This window comes from Leptinotarsa decemlineata, unplaced genomic scaffold, assembly GCF_025532065.1.
Source record: "Leptinotarsa decemlineata unplaced genomic scaffold, Ldec_3_MD MMD2_tig00001393_RagTag_RagTag, whole genome shotgun sequence".
In the NCBI taxonomy this organism is placed as follows: Eukaryota; Metazoa; Arthropoda; class Insecta; order Coleoptera; family Chrysomelidae; genus Leptinotarsa; species Leptinotarsa decemlineata.
Window position 1 is genome coordinate 11,011,247 of NW_027412562.1, and position 18,337 is coordinate 11,029,583.

The following is an 18,337-nucleotide window of genomic DNA, read 5'->3' on the forward strand; positions in this document are numbered from 1 at the left end:
ATGGTGAGGAGGTCGCAAGACACTTTCAATTCTGGAATGACATCAACATACGTCACACGATGTCGACAAAGTGACTTCTGAAGAAGTCTTTATATGCGGACAAGGCGACTTTGAAGTAGTGTTTTGGGTTTGACTTTCACGGTGAAGTTATGATTTGACATTATCGTTCATATGTACTCTGTACCAGTTTATACAGAATAAACACACGTCTACATAACGAGTTGTGATCGTAAACGCCATTCAGTATGTGAGAGCGCATCGAGATGAATTCGTCTTGAGTATATTTCTTACAAAATTTTGTTTACATTGTCATAAAACGTATGTGAAACTGCTGATTACACAGAAATTGCTACTTCGAAATTCCAAAAGTGATACAGTGTTGAATAGACAATTGAATCAATTCGATATTCCAAAAGTAATACAGTGTTGAATAGACAACTGAATCAAATTTTAAAAACCCCCTTTCCGATTGGAAAAAGTTGGTATTCAGACGTGTGTTTATTCGGTACAAACAGGTACAGAGTACACATGAAGGACAATATCGAACCCTGACTTTACCATGTATGCATTCTAGTTCCCTAATCTCAAAGTTGAATTCCATGTTCAAGGTCATGAACATAAATGAAAAATGTAAACCATGTACCGTGCATTCCCACACACCAACCAAATGTAATTACGTCACTATGTCACACACACACACAATATCTCATATGAAAAAAAAAATCTGAACGATCCATGCACCAGACACTTCAAGGTCACATCGCCTTGATGTTACTAAACAACAACAAAAAAGCAATCAATACGTCATAGTGGTGGGGGGAGGCCCAGAACCGGCTGAAATCTGTGATTTACACATACCACCCATGCACCAGACATATTTTTCAAGGTTATATGCACCATACATATTTATCAAGGTGGCATGCACCAGACATATTTTTCAAAGTCACATGAGTCGGTCTAGGTCATCCACCCCACGTGACGTCATAGTGGTGGGGGGAGGCTTAGAACCGGCTCAAATCTCCTACTATCATCAATAGCTAGACATTAATACATCAATATAAGTTAGGGAATTTCTTCTCCACTCGTGAATGTTCACGAATTCCATATGTTATAGTTAGCTCAGACTGTGAGAAATATTAGGTATAGGATAAAGAAAATTAGTTTCGGTTGATTTATATCAAGTTTTTTATTTGTTACGACCGGTTTCGATTTGTTAAACCATCCTCAATCAGTCTACTTGGGAATTGTTAAAGAAACCGAAACCGGTCGTAACAAATAGAAAACTTTGTTGAAATCAGACGAAAGTTATTTAATTAACCTAGTTTTTTCAATATGAATTTCTACAAAATGAATAGATCATGAATCGAACAAGAAATATTGATGTCTTATTTCATTCAAACGTTAAAAGGTGAGACCTCATTAGTCCTTAGCTCGCACAAGTTTCTCAACTTCTGAGAGTTGTCGTTCGTATGGGGGCGACAGCTGATTAACGGAAAAACAGATTTTAAACAGATTTTAAGAACTTCAAATATCTGATACTGTTTCGAATTCTGATTTACTTCGTGGAATGAAAAGTAGATTCAACCTGGGGTTTAGAAAACGATAGCTGAATTCAAAACTCGAATAATTCAACTTTCAGCAATTTTCACTTAGTCATTGGGACCTGAATCACCACTATTCTTTTGATAATAATGAAATTGTTATTTTTATCTGAAGTATGTATTTGATTGACTCAAAAGTTACTCATATCGGTCGATCGGTAGCCGGACGGTTCGACGTGGGTGTTTTGTTCACTCAGTCAATCGGCCGATGTGTGAGTCGATGTTTCAAGCTGCAGGCCGAATGCTCAATTTTCACTTGCTATCGTCCAACCCGTGTTAGGAATCACACGTTAAAAGGTAAGACCTCGTTAGTCCTTAGCTCGCACAAGTTTCGACTTCTGAAAGTTGTCGTTCGTAGGGGTGCGATAGCTGGTTAACGAAAAAAACATATTTTCAACATATATATTTGAAGATATATAAATTATAATATGGATTAGGTTCAACCAGACTCAATCAGTTATCACCCGAAGACGATTGTGGATACTAACAATCGAAACGTCGTGAAACAACTTGGCTTGGAATCTTTTGATTTTAAATTTTCATCTGCCTGTGGCAGATGCGAAACATCGAAATGATTTTGTACAAGTAATATGCATAAAAAATCAGATTATGACAGGAACTAATACGGCATAATGTAAAAACCATGAACGTTTTCCAGAAAATGATGATTGTTTATTCCATAAACATTTATTTTCATTAAATACCAAAATAAAAAATTCAGTCATGTATTTCAAATTGTGACAACTCAATTCTTTCAATCAGTGACTTCGGTAATATCAAACCATGTTATATTCCCATGAATGTTTAGCATACATATATTCATACCGTCATTTGAAATGAAGATTCAAACAAAACTTTTGTACTAATGTTATGGATATAAACCGTATTCATGAATACTGTAAACGTACGTTACAAAACTCGAGAGAGATATAAGAGAGATGATCCTGAAATGTAGCTACATCTCCCATGTTTTATCACGACGCAAGGTTAATGGTGTTTCTCCTAGGAACAGACAATGCTAATAACCTTCCGGAAAGAGTGAATTTTGAGATTGTTAACTACGTGAAGGGAGAACGTACAAGAGTTAATAGAATGAATAAATCAATTTCAATTAGCAATAGACTGGAATTTGCTTCAGTTGACTATTGACACTAATCCTTTGAAAATTTTACCAAACACATATATTATTAAAGTTCCATACGATAGTTTAGTCTGGTTCTCAAGTGCCCTTCAAGTGAAACTTTCTTCCGCGCCTCCAAAAATATGAATGGGGCATCATTCGATTTGTAATAGCGTGAGGATGATTTTTGGAAAAAACCAAGTGTCGCTTGCAAAAATTGAAAAAGTTATTAAGATTTGAGTGAAAAAACATGGTATTGGTTTATTAAAAATATCTCAGAAACTATTTGATATATTTTATTTCAAATTCGAAAAAAGGTTCAAAAATAGAAGGGAATTATCCAACTGCATCCGGGAACTGTAAGACCAATATTCACAATTTTCCCAGGGGGAAAAGTATCATTTCAACTTATTGAATATCAAAATTGGGAATTGAAATAATTCAGGCACCTAATGGATAAATTAATGAACAATAATCCGTAACAAAAAAGTTTTATCGTGATTTTCCAGTTACATTGATTAATCTACAAGTTTTTTCTACTTAATCATAGCAGGTATAGATAGTAAAATTTTATATAATGCTTTTCATTGTGAAAATTCACAGAAATACAGACGACGTTACCTAAAAGCCTCAGCCATGTCCTTGATGACACCATATTTCTAAGAAAGAGCAGAAATAAAAATTTCACTTCCCAATGATGAAAATTGGAAGGTGCAATTTTTTGCGAGAGGAAAAAAATAGTAATAACAATGACTTCACTTCATGCAGTAAGGAACATGCTGGAACCAAAATATCTTGACCAGAGTGTAGCACTTCACGAAATAATTATCAAGATAGTGATTGATACAGGAACAATTAATACATTTCCTTCGTTTAGTCTAGACGTTGATCCTCATTATGTGAAATTATTTCAATAGACCAGAGTAGGTAATTTTTGGAACAAAAAAAATTATAGTAAGATGAAACTCAATAGAAAATGAAGTGAATATAAGAAAAATGAAAGGAAAAATGAAATGAAAAATAAGTTATGGTCGATTTGAGGTCGAGAAGTGGGAGGGAATGAGTTTTTAAGGGTAACAATCGGTTTATCTCGATTTCCGGCAAAACTACAAGTCATATGGAAATAAGTGAAGTGGCAAAATTATGGATAATGAAAAGATCTACAACTTTTGAATCTACATTTTTTTCACAAACCTCAAAATTTATGTGAAAAATTCAAACAACCAAGTTTTTGGTTTTTATTTTAATCTTTCATGAACAATTGTTTCTCACGAAATTTGTTGAGAATTCACCTTTTATGTATCAAACACACAGTCATTTTTGGATTTTAAATATTTATTTTTTCACCTTGATTTGATTTAATATCGCAAAACCACCCTAATTTTCAATCGAAAATTCACGTGTCAAAATATCTTGAAATCGTTGAAATCTCTACCTTCTGATAGTGTGGAAAAAATATACGTTATTATGGTTCATGTTCTCAGAAAATGCAAATATAAAACTCGAACACAATTTTTTTATCTTTATGTTCAATTCTGAGGTATTTATTGGAATTAACACTTCAATTACTCGTATAACTTATGGTTTCATTTTATATTGATAAACTAAAAAAAAAAAATGCGAAAATAGTTGTTCAAAATATTAACGATATGATTCAAAGCGAATTTCATCTGGAAAATGTGACTGCTACAAGTTTCTTTTCAGTAAAAAAGCTGGTTTATTAAATTCTGATTACATTTTTGTCATAGAAAATGTCATAATATACAAGGTGTTTATTAAACACCAGGATATTTTGTTTAACGAGGACTTTTGATAGGGCGCATTGTTTCGAACATATGGGGCGAAAAAGAATTTCAGCAATAGCAATTTTGGTAGTTTTGAAATTATTAACGTAGCCGTACTACACTGGACCTACCAAGTAATAAAAACTCCAACAATTCGGTTGGTACCTATCAACAACATTTCGATCACTACAAACGGATGTACCATTGGTTACAAGAAATGCAATATGGTTTATGCCGGATAATACACCAGCGCATTTTAGCATATTAGCTTGAGATTTTTCAACAGTAACATATGGAGATCGCTGGATTGGTCGAGGTGGACCTAACTTATGGCCTGCTTGATTACCGGATTCAGCGTATACTACTCTAGTAGCAGATGTGGGAGAATTGAGAAATCGGATAATTGCTGGATGTAACGCAAAATCAGAAACGATCCTGGTGTTTTTGAAAGAGTTCGGGAGTCGATGATGAGAAGATTGGATTCTGGCATCCGAGCGGGGGGCAGTCATTTTCAATGGTTCTTGTAGATTAAAAAACATTACAAGTAATTTTTGGCAATAAATTGTTATTGTCGAAATTCTTCTTCGCTTTGTGTCTCCGGAACAAAGCGCCCTATCAAAAATCATCATAATAAAAAATATATGTTCAAAATATGTTTTTCCGTTAACCAGCTGTCGTACCCCTATGAACGACAACCCTCAGAAGTCGAAACTTGTGCGAGCTAAAAACTAACGAGGTCTTACCTTTTGACGTGTGATTCCTAACACGGATTGAACGATGGCAAATGAAAATCGACCGTTCAGCTTGCGGCTTGGACCACCGACCAACACGGCGGTTGATTTGAGTGAGTAAACAAAGCACCCACATCAAACCGACCGTCTACCGACCGACAAATTCCGACTGATTATGTTATCCATTCATTATGATATTTTTCAATACATTAGTTTTTCTTTCTTTGATGATATTCCTTCGTCGTTAGACTCAACAAACCTTTCCGATTCTAGCAGATCTTCGAAATCTTCAAGACCATCACCGTCTTCGTCTCCGATATTATTTCCAGTCTCTATTGCTTCTTCATCCACATTTCAAACTTCAGCCACATTTCAAACTGTTACATCCAGGTTCACAGCTGCAGTAAATAGTTTTAAGCAATACTTTCGGAATTAATTACTTTTTTGGAAATTTGGGCATAATGCCACATTGATGTTGCTTCCAGGCCCAATCTGTTGCTGTGAGTTCGTTAGCCAGCCAAGTTTGAAGCTGATAATAACAATTTTGTGCTGCATCTTCTGTGGGTGGGAGATTTGCCAATATGAAAAAATATTCACCTACCTAGTCCCTTTTCCACTTCTTCACGAGAGATCTTCTGATGGGCAGAATTTTCCGGGAGGTATATGAATTATCTACAAATGGCAATGGCATCTACGCATTTGATTTTAAAAAATTCTACAACTTTCTCAAAACATTGTAGATGTCTTATCAAATATTCTTAATTTATTTGGGTGTTAATTATAGCAGTATATTTCGATTTATAATTATTTTGTTCATCAATGTAATATGGAATGTCAGGCTATACGAGTAATTAAAGTATTAATTTTAATGAACAAATCACAACTGAACATAATGATTAAAATTATTTTAGATTCGAGTTTATTTCGTTTTTTGCATTTTCTGAGAATATTCACTATCGTAATGTATATTTTTATTCACACTATGAGAAAGAGATCAACCATTAAAAAAACTCACCGACTTTTCCAAAAATAAATTGTTCCTTGAAATATTTTACATCGATTTTTGAAAATTCTGTTAATCCATCATTCTCACCTGGTGTTTTACGTTTAAACTTATTATAACTCATATACTGATTGGAATAGGGTGACAAAACTCAGAACTTATTTATTCTCTATTAATTAAAGAACAAATTCAGTCCTATGAAAGATATAGACGAGCAACGAAAAAATCGCACCAGAAGTTTCGATCGAGGTAGACATGGAAAAAAACTAACTAAAAAAAAAACTTGTACTCGTCTAAGGTCAAAAACAAGTCTCATTATGAAACTAAATCAAAAAGTACCCTTGTTGCCGAAACAAAGTTAACAATGAAACAAGCGGAAGAAGATGCTGATACTCTCATTATTGAAAAGGTCATGAATCTTGTTGAAAAAAATCCAGATAAGAAAATTGTTGTGGTTGGAACTGATATAGTCAGTTCTTTTCTCTTTATAACTACTGTTACATGAAATACATTGTAGAATAGTTCACTATATCAGTTCGACTGAGGAAGTTACTGTGAAGCGAAATGGATTTCTAGTATATTTATTGGTCTGAATTTTGTTTTATTATCATGATCAATGTGATTAATTTTCAGCAAGTAACGGGTGAGAGTATCAATAAAAATCAGGTATTCGAGGGTTTTAATCTCTCTTTAATTTCAGTACTTCCTGAGTTGAAATTATCCACTCATTCTATCAAACTATGTCTAGAAATCATCTCAGTTATGCCGAATGAATTCTAGCACACCATCGACTCTGATATTTGCCCACAGCTTCTTAATTGTTATCCGAATATAGGTTAATACCAAAATCCAACAGCTGTCATCCATTGAGGACCATATTATCTGAAATAAATTACCCATCAGATTTCATATCACAAGTAGGTCAACAATATTTTTGATACCACATGAAGATATGAATAACTACTCTCGGAAACATTACTCGAAATAAAAGTCATTGTAAATACCATATGATAGGTCAGTACATGCATAGAAACGGATAGCTGAATATAAGTTTAATACAGTGGCGTGCACATTATCATATAAGATGATTGAAACAAGTGCTAGTCAATGAAAAAGTGATACATCCAATTCAAATAGTATTTCTATCACCTATAGGATTTTATCTACCTTGATATGTTAGTATGTTATTGTGGAATAAACCTAGAAACTGAATTTTGAACTGATTTACATAAATCAATTGGGCTAAAATTTTTCAAATATGTGGGAATGCACGATTAATTAACAGCAGCTATTTCCAATCCAACATGTTGACATCCCTAGTGACGATCTGAATGTTGAACATAAGTTGTATTCATTGTTTGGGAGTTTATATATATATATATATATATATATATATATATATATATATATATATATATATATATATATTATTCTCACGTTAGTAAATTCTCCATATTTATATATTTTTTACAAGATATATAATCTTATTATTGTAGTTGTCCTGACGGAAGGTGTGAAATATACCGAAAGCTTGACATATAACAAAGAGTTTTCTTTGTAATATATATATATATATATATATATATATATATATATATATATATATATATATATATATATATATATATATATATATATATATATATATATATATATATATATATGCTATCGAAAGCGCTCGCATATAATAATTAGAAGTTATTACAGCCTCAAATCCTTTTTGTGAACAAATGATATAATACTTGCAGTAAAACAAGTGATATAAAGCTTAATACGAAATCATCTGCCTCAGCACAACATTCCATAGGAACAGAACATAAACCAAATCACTCTAAGATCAGCTTTACATACAGAAACAAATTTTCAAAATCCTTTTTCTCGAAATCGTTGAAATTAATAGGTCTTCTGTTCTATGAATAAGAAAAATGACATTAATAATCTCAGCAGTATATACAGTAACTTACTGGAACTACACCAAAAACATAATAATGATAATGAAAATCGTATCAATCAATAACTCTCTCTTTAGAGTCAAAGCTTATCAAATCATCATGCCCATTGGAAAATGACATTCATGTGAAGGTATGACATTTGTCAAACCAAAAGAATCCCAAACATGTTTGAACTTCCTTTCATCAATTTACACGTTCATTTCATGGTTTGTCACTCATTCTTACTGTTATTCAATGGCGAAAAAATCCGCAACTTAATAAATTATAGGCCCTAAAGGAGCTTTCCAATAGAAGAGAAAGCTTGGCAAAGTAGAGCGGAGTTTTGATTTTGATTTTTTGACTGAGAGACCCGGATAATCCATTTTACTTGCATTTCTCCAGTCGTTAAGATAAACCACTTTATCTATATATTCTGTACAGTCTGACAATATCACAGTCGGGGCTGATCTACCTCCAGTTCCTATACTTTTCTCTTCTTTACCATACATCAGTGATGACACCTGAGTTTTGCAGAATTTTCAAAAATGTATATGTATAAATAGCTTTCAGAACCATATTATCCATCAATAAATTATTTTAAAAACTCAAGGATAAAACTCCCATAAAAATCAATTCTCAATCAATGTAATTCATTTAATGTTTAAATTGTAGTAGTGAATATATTGGTCAAACGTGAAGACTACTCAAAGATAGAATCAGTTCACATAAAAGTGATGATAGTAAATTACATCCTGAGAGATGTAAGTAATCAGTAATCATATTTAAAAAAAAGTCATAAAATGGACTATAATTCAACTAAAATCCTATCAATTGAAAGAAATATATCTAAAAGATTGTTTTTGGGAGTGGCATTCAAATTACAATCAAATAATTTCCTTAACAGAAGATTAGACACTGATCACCTCAATGAAATCCATGATTTTCTTCTAGATATTGATAAAAATTGACATGATTTTCAAACCAGAAATAATTTTGGATTTTCATTGTATAATTCATAACATTTTTTAATATTTTGAAACAAAATTCCAATCTCCCTATAACACAGTTTTACTTTCGAATTATAAAACTTCTTCATTTCTCCTCAAAAATAATGAGGGTATTGTCAATTGATATCTCTGATCACATTTGCACAATTACAGTTCTAATTTGTTCCATAGTTTCAACATAGACAAACAAACACACTTTTTTCAAACTGAATCACATGACAGCCGTCAGTGTCAATTGTTGTTGCCTCTCTTTGTTCTTCAACCACATGGCTTTTACCGGTAATCCATATTTTCAAACAAATAACGATTTTTGGTAAATTAATTCAATAATCTTCATATCAGTGAGGAGTCAACCTCTTTCAATGTAGTGATTTGCTCTATTGTATTGACATTGTTTCAATTGTTTAAATGCAACATTCTCTTAGACACGACCATTTTCACTAGCAGTAAGTTGAGCCCTTTGTGATAATTTCATATTGTACTATCATCATACAAATTTTGTAGCTCTTTCTTGAGGATGATAATGAGTTTTATCAAAATATTGGAATAACTTGTGTATTACTGTTTGTGTACTTACTGTCAAAAAAGTTTGGGCAATTTGAAATGAATAATGACAGCGTACGCCGCGCCCTCTAGCTGTTACATACCTAATAATTATTAGGAAATTATGATTTTCAACGTCAAAAAACCTCGGGTACCTAATTACGCGCAAATAACTTATTTTTTGCCATGTAAGAGTATGAATTTATCAGCGGCAGCGTCTTGTCTACTACCTTGGAATCCCTTTACGAAAAACAATACATTTAAACATGAATCATCAATGAAACTGGGGAAGGATTTGAAATAGAAACATGCCTTTAGTCCTCAGAACTCTCGACTCCTCCTAATTGATGATAATTCAATATTAAAGATGTTCAAAATCCTACCAGAGGTTCCTGAAAATATCGGTTCAGTGAGCAAGGGAAAGCAGAAGTAAGAGTAAAACACAGAATCTATCAATATTATCAAGGATGGAACACATCCAGAGAATTTTTTGATCATGAAGTTGATTGAATACCGACTTGCCAGAGGAGCAAATCCAACTCCAGCAAGACTTGTAATCAGCAGCTAGACAAACGATGATACAAACATCCCAAACACATTGGAACACATGTACCACCAAACTACATACAATCCAACCCACACTTTCTGCGCTGGACCTGCCCCCAATGACACGAATGAACAGAAGTGTTATAAGAAGACTCGGAAAAAGCCACTCCCTACTCACCCATTGATTACCTGATTGATGTCTTCACAAAATTGTGTATTCTGTGATAATGCAAGACTCACAATTGAGCACATACTTTTAAATTGTAAACACTACAGCCCAACTCGCCGCAAACACAAACTCAGGGGAACTTTCAAAGACATTCTCGGCTTACCTAACCAGCTCAGTGTCGTGATACAGTTCCTCAAGGACTGTCGACTGTTTAATTCAATCTGATTTTTATGTTTTTCGATATTATGTAACCAAATGTATCACAGATCTCGTGTCAGTGGCCATTAGATGCCGAGACCCGTTAATATTAATAATAAAAAATTAAATACCGGCATATCATATCAAATACGGCGGACCCCACAAAAGGCGACCTATCATTCCCAAAGTAATACAAAACTCAATAACATGAAATAAAATTATGGTGGAAACTACTTTGAAAAAACAATATTTTATTGAAGCGTACTAAGCGAATGTACTAAAAGGATGAGTAGAATTGGAACCTCTGGCGAAGAATGAATCTATTGAAAATATTTTTTCTATATCAAAATAAAATATTGTCTCTAGACTTACGTTTGCTAACCAAAACAACAAAGAATGTCTAAAACTGTCATTTTATTCTGATGTGGAAAAAGTGTGTTTGATAGAAAATCAATCCTAGTGAAAATATTATATTTGTAGCAGTTTTGCTGAAAACTAATGTTGAGGTTGTCAACAGTTGTGATGTAATAATTTGAGGATATTTCTGCCCAACTGAGAAAGTGACGGAGGACATAGATCTTTCGGAGATGAAAGCAATATTTTCAAATGTTTGATTGGACGTGGGAGAAAAAATTAAATGAAAAGAGAATTCCAGATTCTCTACAAACGTTGTCTTTTCTCCCAACCTTCTTGGAAATATTTGCGCCCGTCACTGTAGAAATAAAAATAGACATTAAAAATGTAGGTGATAGTGTATGGTAGAACGCGTTCCGAGTTGGCTGTAACACATAGTTAAGATTTCGCTTTTCTCTTCTCACTTGTTTTTGTTTTTCAAATGTTCACTCTCCGGTCAGAATCGTTCTGAAGATAATTGATACAGATTACGGTACAATTGTAATCAATTTTGTTTGTCAGTTATTTTTTTTGCCTATTATATATACAGTGGGACTCGAATGAAGACGTCTATTTTTTTACATAGGGTACTTGAAATCACCCCTAAATACAGGGCTTTTCATGATGAGCGTTAATTAGCCGTTTCTGGCAAACTATTCAACAGATCAACCTGAAAATTCCACAGTATGCATAAGTCAATATGACCTACACGCCTAAAATATTTTAGACGAAGCGGCGTTGTCGCTTCTACTATAAAATAGCGGCTTCTTTGATTTTTCAAATAGAACACCCCGTATATAATATCATATTATGATTCATTATCACTTTGTCAACAAATCCATATACTATTTTCCTATACCTATCAGTAATTTCAGAAAATTTGTGTAGAAAACATTTCCAAAAGTTACCTCTAGAAGAGACCAATTTGAGTTTTGTAACATATGTTGGGGACAAAATTTGTGCTTTAGTAAAATTGAGCTTGAAGTCATTTTTAAGGTAAATTTTCGTTATCTGGACACCCGGCGATTTTGAAAAAATTTTTGACTGTACTTACGTATTTTGATGCGTAGATTACGAATCCGAAAGAAAAAAGCGGCGCTCTCCCTTATTTAAAAAGTTATGGCCCTTCAAAGTTCAGAAAAGGGCAACTTTTCAGCCTTCTTTTTCACTAAATAAACTATTTAAAAACACAAGCATTTATTCACTAGGTCACCTTTACACCTTATTCCTCCTTCTTTAACACTTTTCACTTCAATAATCAACATTTTTCTTATAAAAATATTAAAAAATGTACGGAGCTGCTTTTTGGGTACATATCACTGTATTTTACGTTTTTAAGGTTAATGATATGGTTGGTACGACTGATGCAGTCCATATTCCTGAAGTAAAGTTTTTCATAAGAAAAATGTTGATTATTGAAGTGAAAAGTGTTAAAGAAGGAGGAATAAGGTGTAAAGGTGACCTAGTGAATAAATGCTTGTGTTTTTAAATAGTTTTTTTTAGTGAAAAACAAGGCTGAAAAGTTGCCCTTTTCTGAACTTTGAAGGGCCGTAACTTTTTAAATAAGGGAGAGCGCCGCTTTTTTCTTTCGGATTCGTAATCTACGCATCAAAATACGTAAGTACAGTCAAAAATTTTTTCAAAATCGCCGGGTGTCCACATAACGAAAATTTACCATTTTTAATAACCGTTCCCATATTTTGGATTTTTTTGTAATTAGACGGGGCGACAACTTGTTACTGGGGCGTGATTTCATTCACAAATTCAATTTAGGATTCAGGCAGTTGAATTATATAGATGAGATTTCAGATAAAAAAATTGTGGAAACTTGGCAAACAAAATAAAGGTTTATCTCTGACTGTTGTCGAAAACTCGTTGGTATCATCAACGCTCGACTCTAACTGTTCATTTTCGAAATAATTAAATGAATGGTTTAGACCCACCTTGCATACTCTCTTTAAATGGCCTTTTCCTCCGCATTTCTCACAAATATATTCTCGGTAAAAACATCTGTAGGATTCGTGATTTTTGCCCCCGCACACCGAACAAAAAAACATACCTTTTTTTGAGGAATACTTTCCTGAAGCGATGTGTGGTCCTGTAGTCGTAGGTTTTTGTCTATGCATTTGCCCTTGACTACCGCCTCTTTGCCCTCTTCCGCGCGGACGTATCAAATCTTCTTTCAAGCGAAGTAATTCTTCCACTTTCACTTGCACTGGTAATCCATAATTATTTTGAGCTGACTCTGTCGTTAATGCGCTGCTGATGGCTTCTTCAAATGTTAACATTTCGGTTTTGGTAAATAAGGTATCCAAAATTCTTCCAGGTTCGAAACCACATATAAATTTATCCCGAAGTGCATTGTCTAAATAAGTACCAAATTTACAATGTGTAGCTAGCCTTCTAAGACGTACTGAATATTCTTGAATGCTTTCTATTTCAAGCTTTTTCGCAGAATAAAAAGCATACCTTTCTGCATAAACTGCCCGTTGCGGTTGATAATGTTTCTCCAATAACTCAACCAACACATTGAAACCTTTATTTTCTGGTTTATCGGGAACACATAAGTCCTCGAGTAAGGCAAATGCACTCTGATGAAGGCTATTCAACAACATTGCTCGCTGCTTACTTTCCTCTGCCACCTCATTAGCAGTAAAAAACGATTTCAGTCGCCGGACATGGATGCCGAAATCGTGAATGTCTGGATTGAACTCCGTTTTTAACCCAAATTGTCCCGTCGCCATGTTACTTGTTTTTAATCAAACAAATCCGTTGTTAGACTAAATTTTCAATATACGTTCATCCTCGTCGCCACTTGTAATGTCTGTCATCCATCTAAATGAAACACCTTCAAGGTTCATTCAATAACTATATTTTCCAATTTTAAAATACCAAATCACAGAGCCCTGTCCAAGGACGTCACAGATAACTTTTTATACAGTATTATAGTCCAGGCACATTCCTACTGACATTACACCTATCTATTACCGTTTAGAAGATATAAATTAATTTCGATATTTTTTTTACCAAACATGAACTTTTATAAATGCTGTTAATCTTGAACTCTCTTGCACTTAAACGATCAAATTTGAAATGGAGTGGAGTGATACTATGAGTATCTTTACTCTGAGTCATATTTTCATTTGCCTCATACAGGGTCTTCAAAATATGCAGATACTTTGATCTCATAAAAAAATTATTGGAACTCATTTTTTTCAAATGGAACACCCTGTTTATTTCAACATTTTTGAGCTCTATATCCAATTTCAGAATAACTTCGTTCAGCAGAGTCCTTATAATACTTTTCAAGCCATTGCTTCGCTTCAACGGTATTTTTTTCCATCAAGGAGCAGTGTAAAATCGAAACACGAAATTGTTTTTGATTTATTGTTTTGAAAATAACAAAAGTAGTGTCACTCTTAGCACAATAACTTACAAACTCATGAGTAGAATATCGGTGAGTGCAATAGAACCAGCGCCATCTATGTGTTAGGCCCGAGACTTTTCAGCCCCCGACAATGAGGTTTTGCCCCCATTGTTTTTTTAATTTGCTTTAATTATTATCTGTTCTGTAAGCACCGTCCAAGTCTTTCTATTTAAAAAACGAGTATGGCAATGTCCTATGACGCTTATTTTCCCTTGAAGTGGGATTGATCTGGTGAATTGCTTGTTATCGCAGTTTTTGGGAAGAATGGAGTCTACCTTGTATCAGCAATTGAAAAAATCTCAGTTCTTTCTGAAAAATACTTCCTGACAGTGAATTATTGATTAGTTTGCGAAGCATACCGTTGTATGCTGCTATCTTTCGTTGCTAGGGATGTCTCGAAGAATTATGTATGATAATATCTGTATAAGACAGTTTGTGGAAAATTACAGAATCATATTTAATAATAATTTAGTGATAGTCAAGTCTATAAAATTCAAATTAAATCAAATCAAATCAAAGCATGCTTTATTATCTGAAGAATAGAATTCCTATTGACAAAGTTCCTAAATATAATAGTACATAAATCCTAACTGCTTAAAATGAGCAGGAAATTATGATAATTGAATAAAATTAAAATTATGCAAACCAATATGGATTGTCGGATGTTAAAAGTGGATGTACTTAATGTATATATACATGTTACTATAAAATATTTTCACCACAATACAGTAGAATAGATATAAAACAGTTTTCCCTAATTTATTCTATATCAATTGTGGTTATAAATACAAAACAGGACAGAGTTGTCAGTACTCTTTGATCATTCCCATATTGATTTCGATTTAAGAGCCACCCAATAGGCTGAAACAGCTGTATAATGGTGGCTCTTAAATTGAAATCAATATGGGAATGATCAAAGAGTACTTATCTATTCATTATATATATATATATATATATATATATATATATATATATATATATATATATATATATATATATATATATATATATATATATATATATATATATATATATATATATATATATATACATACACACATATAGACCCATGTACACAGATATAATAAGTTTATAAAATGTTTGATTTCTTAATACAAGCAGTTAATATGTGTATTCATATATAGTCATACATACACACCTACCCTCAACAATATTCAGTGAGAGACATGGATACGACATATTTTGTACTGCTGTCACAGCTACTCAAAATTTTGTTCAAAAAATTCCCTCAAAGCATAAAACGGTCTTATTATTAAAAAAATTTTTACAGCCCTTCTGAATTTCGCCCTTCTGAATTTCGGAGTGCTATGAATATTTTTATTTGCTTCGGTAGATGGTTGAACATTTTCGTACCATTGTAAACAATTGAATTTTAGTATTGGGTGGTTCTGGGGATTAATAAAGGTATATATTGGCCATATGCCCTAGTATTACGTGCAGTGTCAGATTTTAATAAATGTAGTTTATGCTTATGAACTAAACTAGTTGATTCTAGCATGAAAATTGATGTTAACGTGAGTATCCTCTGAGATATAAATAAGGGTTTACATGAAGTTTACTGATTAACATGGCATATGTATCTCAGTGTTCTCTTTTGTAGCTTAAAGATCATTGAGAACAACGCTTGTGAGCAGGCTCCCCAAAATGCTATCCCATATCTGATGTGAGATTCCAGAAGAGCAAAGTAGGCTTTTCTAGCAATAAGAAAACCGATGTCATTTCTAATAACTCTGATAGCATAACACCCAGATGACAATTTCTTTGCCATTGTCATAATATGCCCATCAAACTTTAAATTATGGTCCAATACAACACCTAAGAATCTGTAATTATCAGATTTCATAAGTGCATCATTATCTAGTTGTATTTTGTCGATGTCCCATTTAAATGATAACATTTTAGTTTTCTTAGAGTTGAAGACAATTTGATTGGCATCGCACCACCTTTTTATTTCAGTTAGATCTAAGGAGATCAATTGGCTGAGAATATTTTTATCTTTAGTGTGCCATTCTATAGTTGCATCATCTGCAGATAAAGTGAACCTACCACAAATATTCAAGTTCGTGAGAACATTCGACATTTGTCTGCTCTCATGAATATAACATTATTATTATTATTATATTTTCTTCAATACATTTTGAAATTTTCACTTTCTCGTAGGAGTGGATTCGAAGAATAGATTCAGACTTCAATGTATTCGCAGTCACATATTCATTTGAACAGAGCCAGCGCTGTTTCGATATCTATACATTCTATGCTTGCAGAATTAATATTCGGCTGGATGTTATAATAATAATAATATATTTTATTTGCGCCTTGTAGGCTTCCTTACAATAACCGAGTTTCACCTTGGATGATATCTATTGAAAAACTGTTTAGAATAATAGTGAATATTATGAATGAATATTGATCATCAATATGGCTTTCAGAAACAAAGATCAACAGGCGACCTTCAATCGTATGTCACCCATATTTGGAATAACGCATTCGATGAACATGGAGAGTCAAGAGCTGTTGCGCTTGATATCGTTTAGGCCTTTGGCCGTGTGGCATGAGGGTTTGCCTGTCAAACTTTGATGCTATGGCTTGTCGAATCATTTTTATGTATGGCTCTCTAGCTTCTTGAAAGAACATTGCCTGCAAGTGGCCGTCGATGGATACCTCTCGAATACATGCCATCAACGCTGGTGTTCTCCAGGGATCCATATTGTCTCCAACCCTCTTTTTGTTGTATATTAACGAAGATAAGTTTGTTGGAGGTTGAAACGGGCACCGATATGTCTCAAAAGCTTAGAACACTGTTCCGAATAAGAAAATTGTACACACCTCAGCAACTTTTGATGCTTTATAAAGCTCAGATCAGACCTTCTTTGGAGTATTGCTCTCATGTATGGAGCTTCGCACTTAAGCATACCCTGAAGCAGCTGGATTTCATCCGGAAAGAGCCATGTACCTGATAGACATGAACGTCACTTGCAACCTTGATAATCTGGAACATCTAAGAAAGGTTCAAGATTTGTCTCTCTTCCATTTATATTCTCATGAGAGTTGTTCAAGTGACTTGTCACATTTTATTCCACCACATATCAGGTTCAACTCTGTACACTTCGAAATTCACTGTTCGAGAACTCTCTCATTCGGAAAACCGCGTTTATGTGAAATAAACATCCTGAGAACGTTTTCCAAATGAATTCAATCTCCAGTGATTGAAATCCAACCTGAATCGCTACTTTCGCACAGGCACCGCTTCTAGAACACCTTTAGGATTTTTCTGTAGTGCTTGTGTTTTGTTCTTGAAAAAAACAACACGAAACAACATCAGCTGTACGCAATCTAACTACCCCCGGATCATTTTGGAATTGATAACTTTATGTGAATTCCACCAAACAATGATAAGAAGGTGTTTGAATAATAAATACATGAATTTTTCAATTTAAATAATAAGCTGATCAGTAACTGATTTTTGTATTTATGCTTGAAAAAGACATAGGGTGGTATGAATAATACCGGAGTATAAACTCCGAGAATGTTCTCATGAGTATGAGCATATAGTATGAGTTTGAACTCCATTTCAAATGAATAAATATATTTCGATGTGATGAGTATCTGCTCACAGTACATAAAAGTAAACACTCGCTATTTAATTTCTATAAACTTGTCAGAGCCTGTTTAGGAGGTAGCAGGGATTCGGCATATTTGAGCAATTAATTAGCGCGTTGTCTTGTTGTTACAATAAGTGAAAGCAGTGAAGACGAAAGTAATAAGGGATGCGAATCCCAAATGGGATTTATGCATATGTTACGTGATTTTTCTGTACTTTTGTCAAAATCACAAACATCAGCTGTCCGACTATCAAAGTCAAA

General features: G+C 33.5%; 2 protein-coding genes across 3 annotated transcripts in view; one reads left to right on the plus strand and one right to left on the minus strand.

Moving 5' to 3' along the window:
* The window catches only part of LOC111511929 (synaptotagmin-15), a 475,338-nt gene that overhangs the window by 78,778 nt on the left and 378,223 nt on the right, over nucleotides 1-18,337 (plus strand). The window lies entirely within an intron of this gene.
* LOC141482564 (uncharacterized) lies at nucleotides 12,832-13,770 on the minus strand. Its single transcript, XM_074176055.1, has one exon. It carries the CDS (start codon nucleotides 13,768-13,770, stop codon nucleotides 12,832-12,834), a length of 939 nt encoding a protein of 312 aa, XP_074032156.1.

What these genes read in the sequence shown, in the direction of transcription:
- LOC141482564 (XM_074176055.1), bottom strand. Translation starts at nt 13,770, where the DNA reads ATGGCGACGGGACAATTTGGGTTAAAAACGGAGTTCAATCCAGACATT.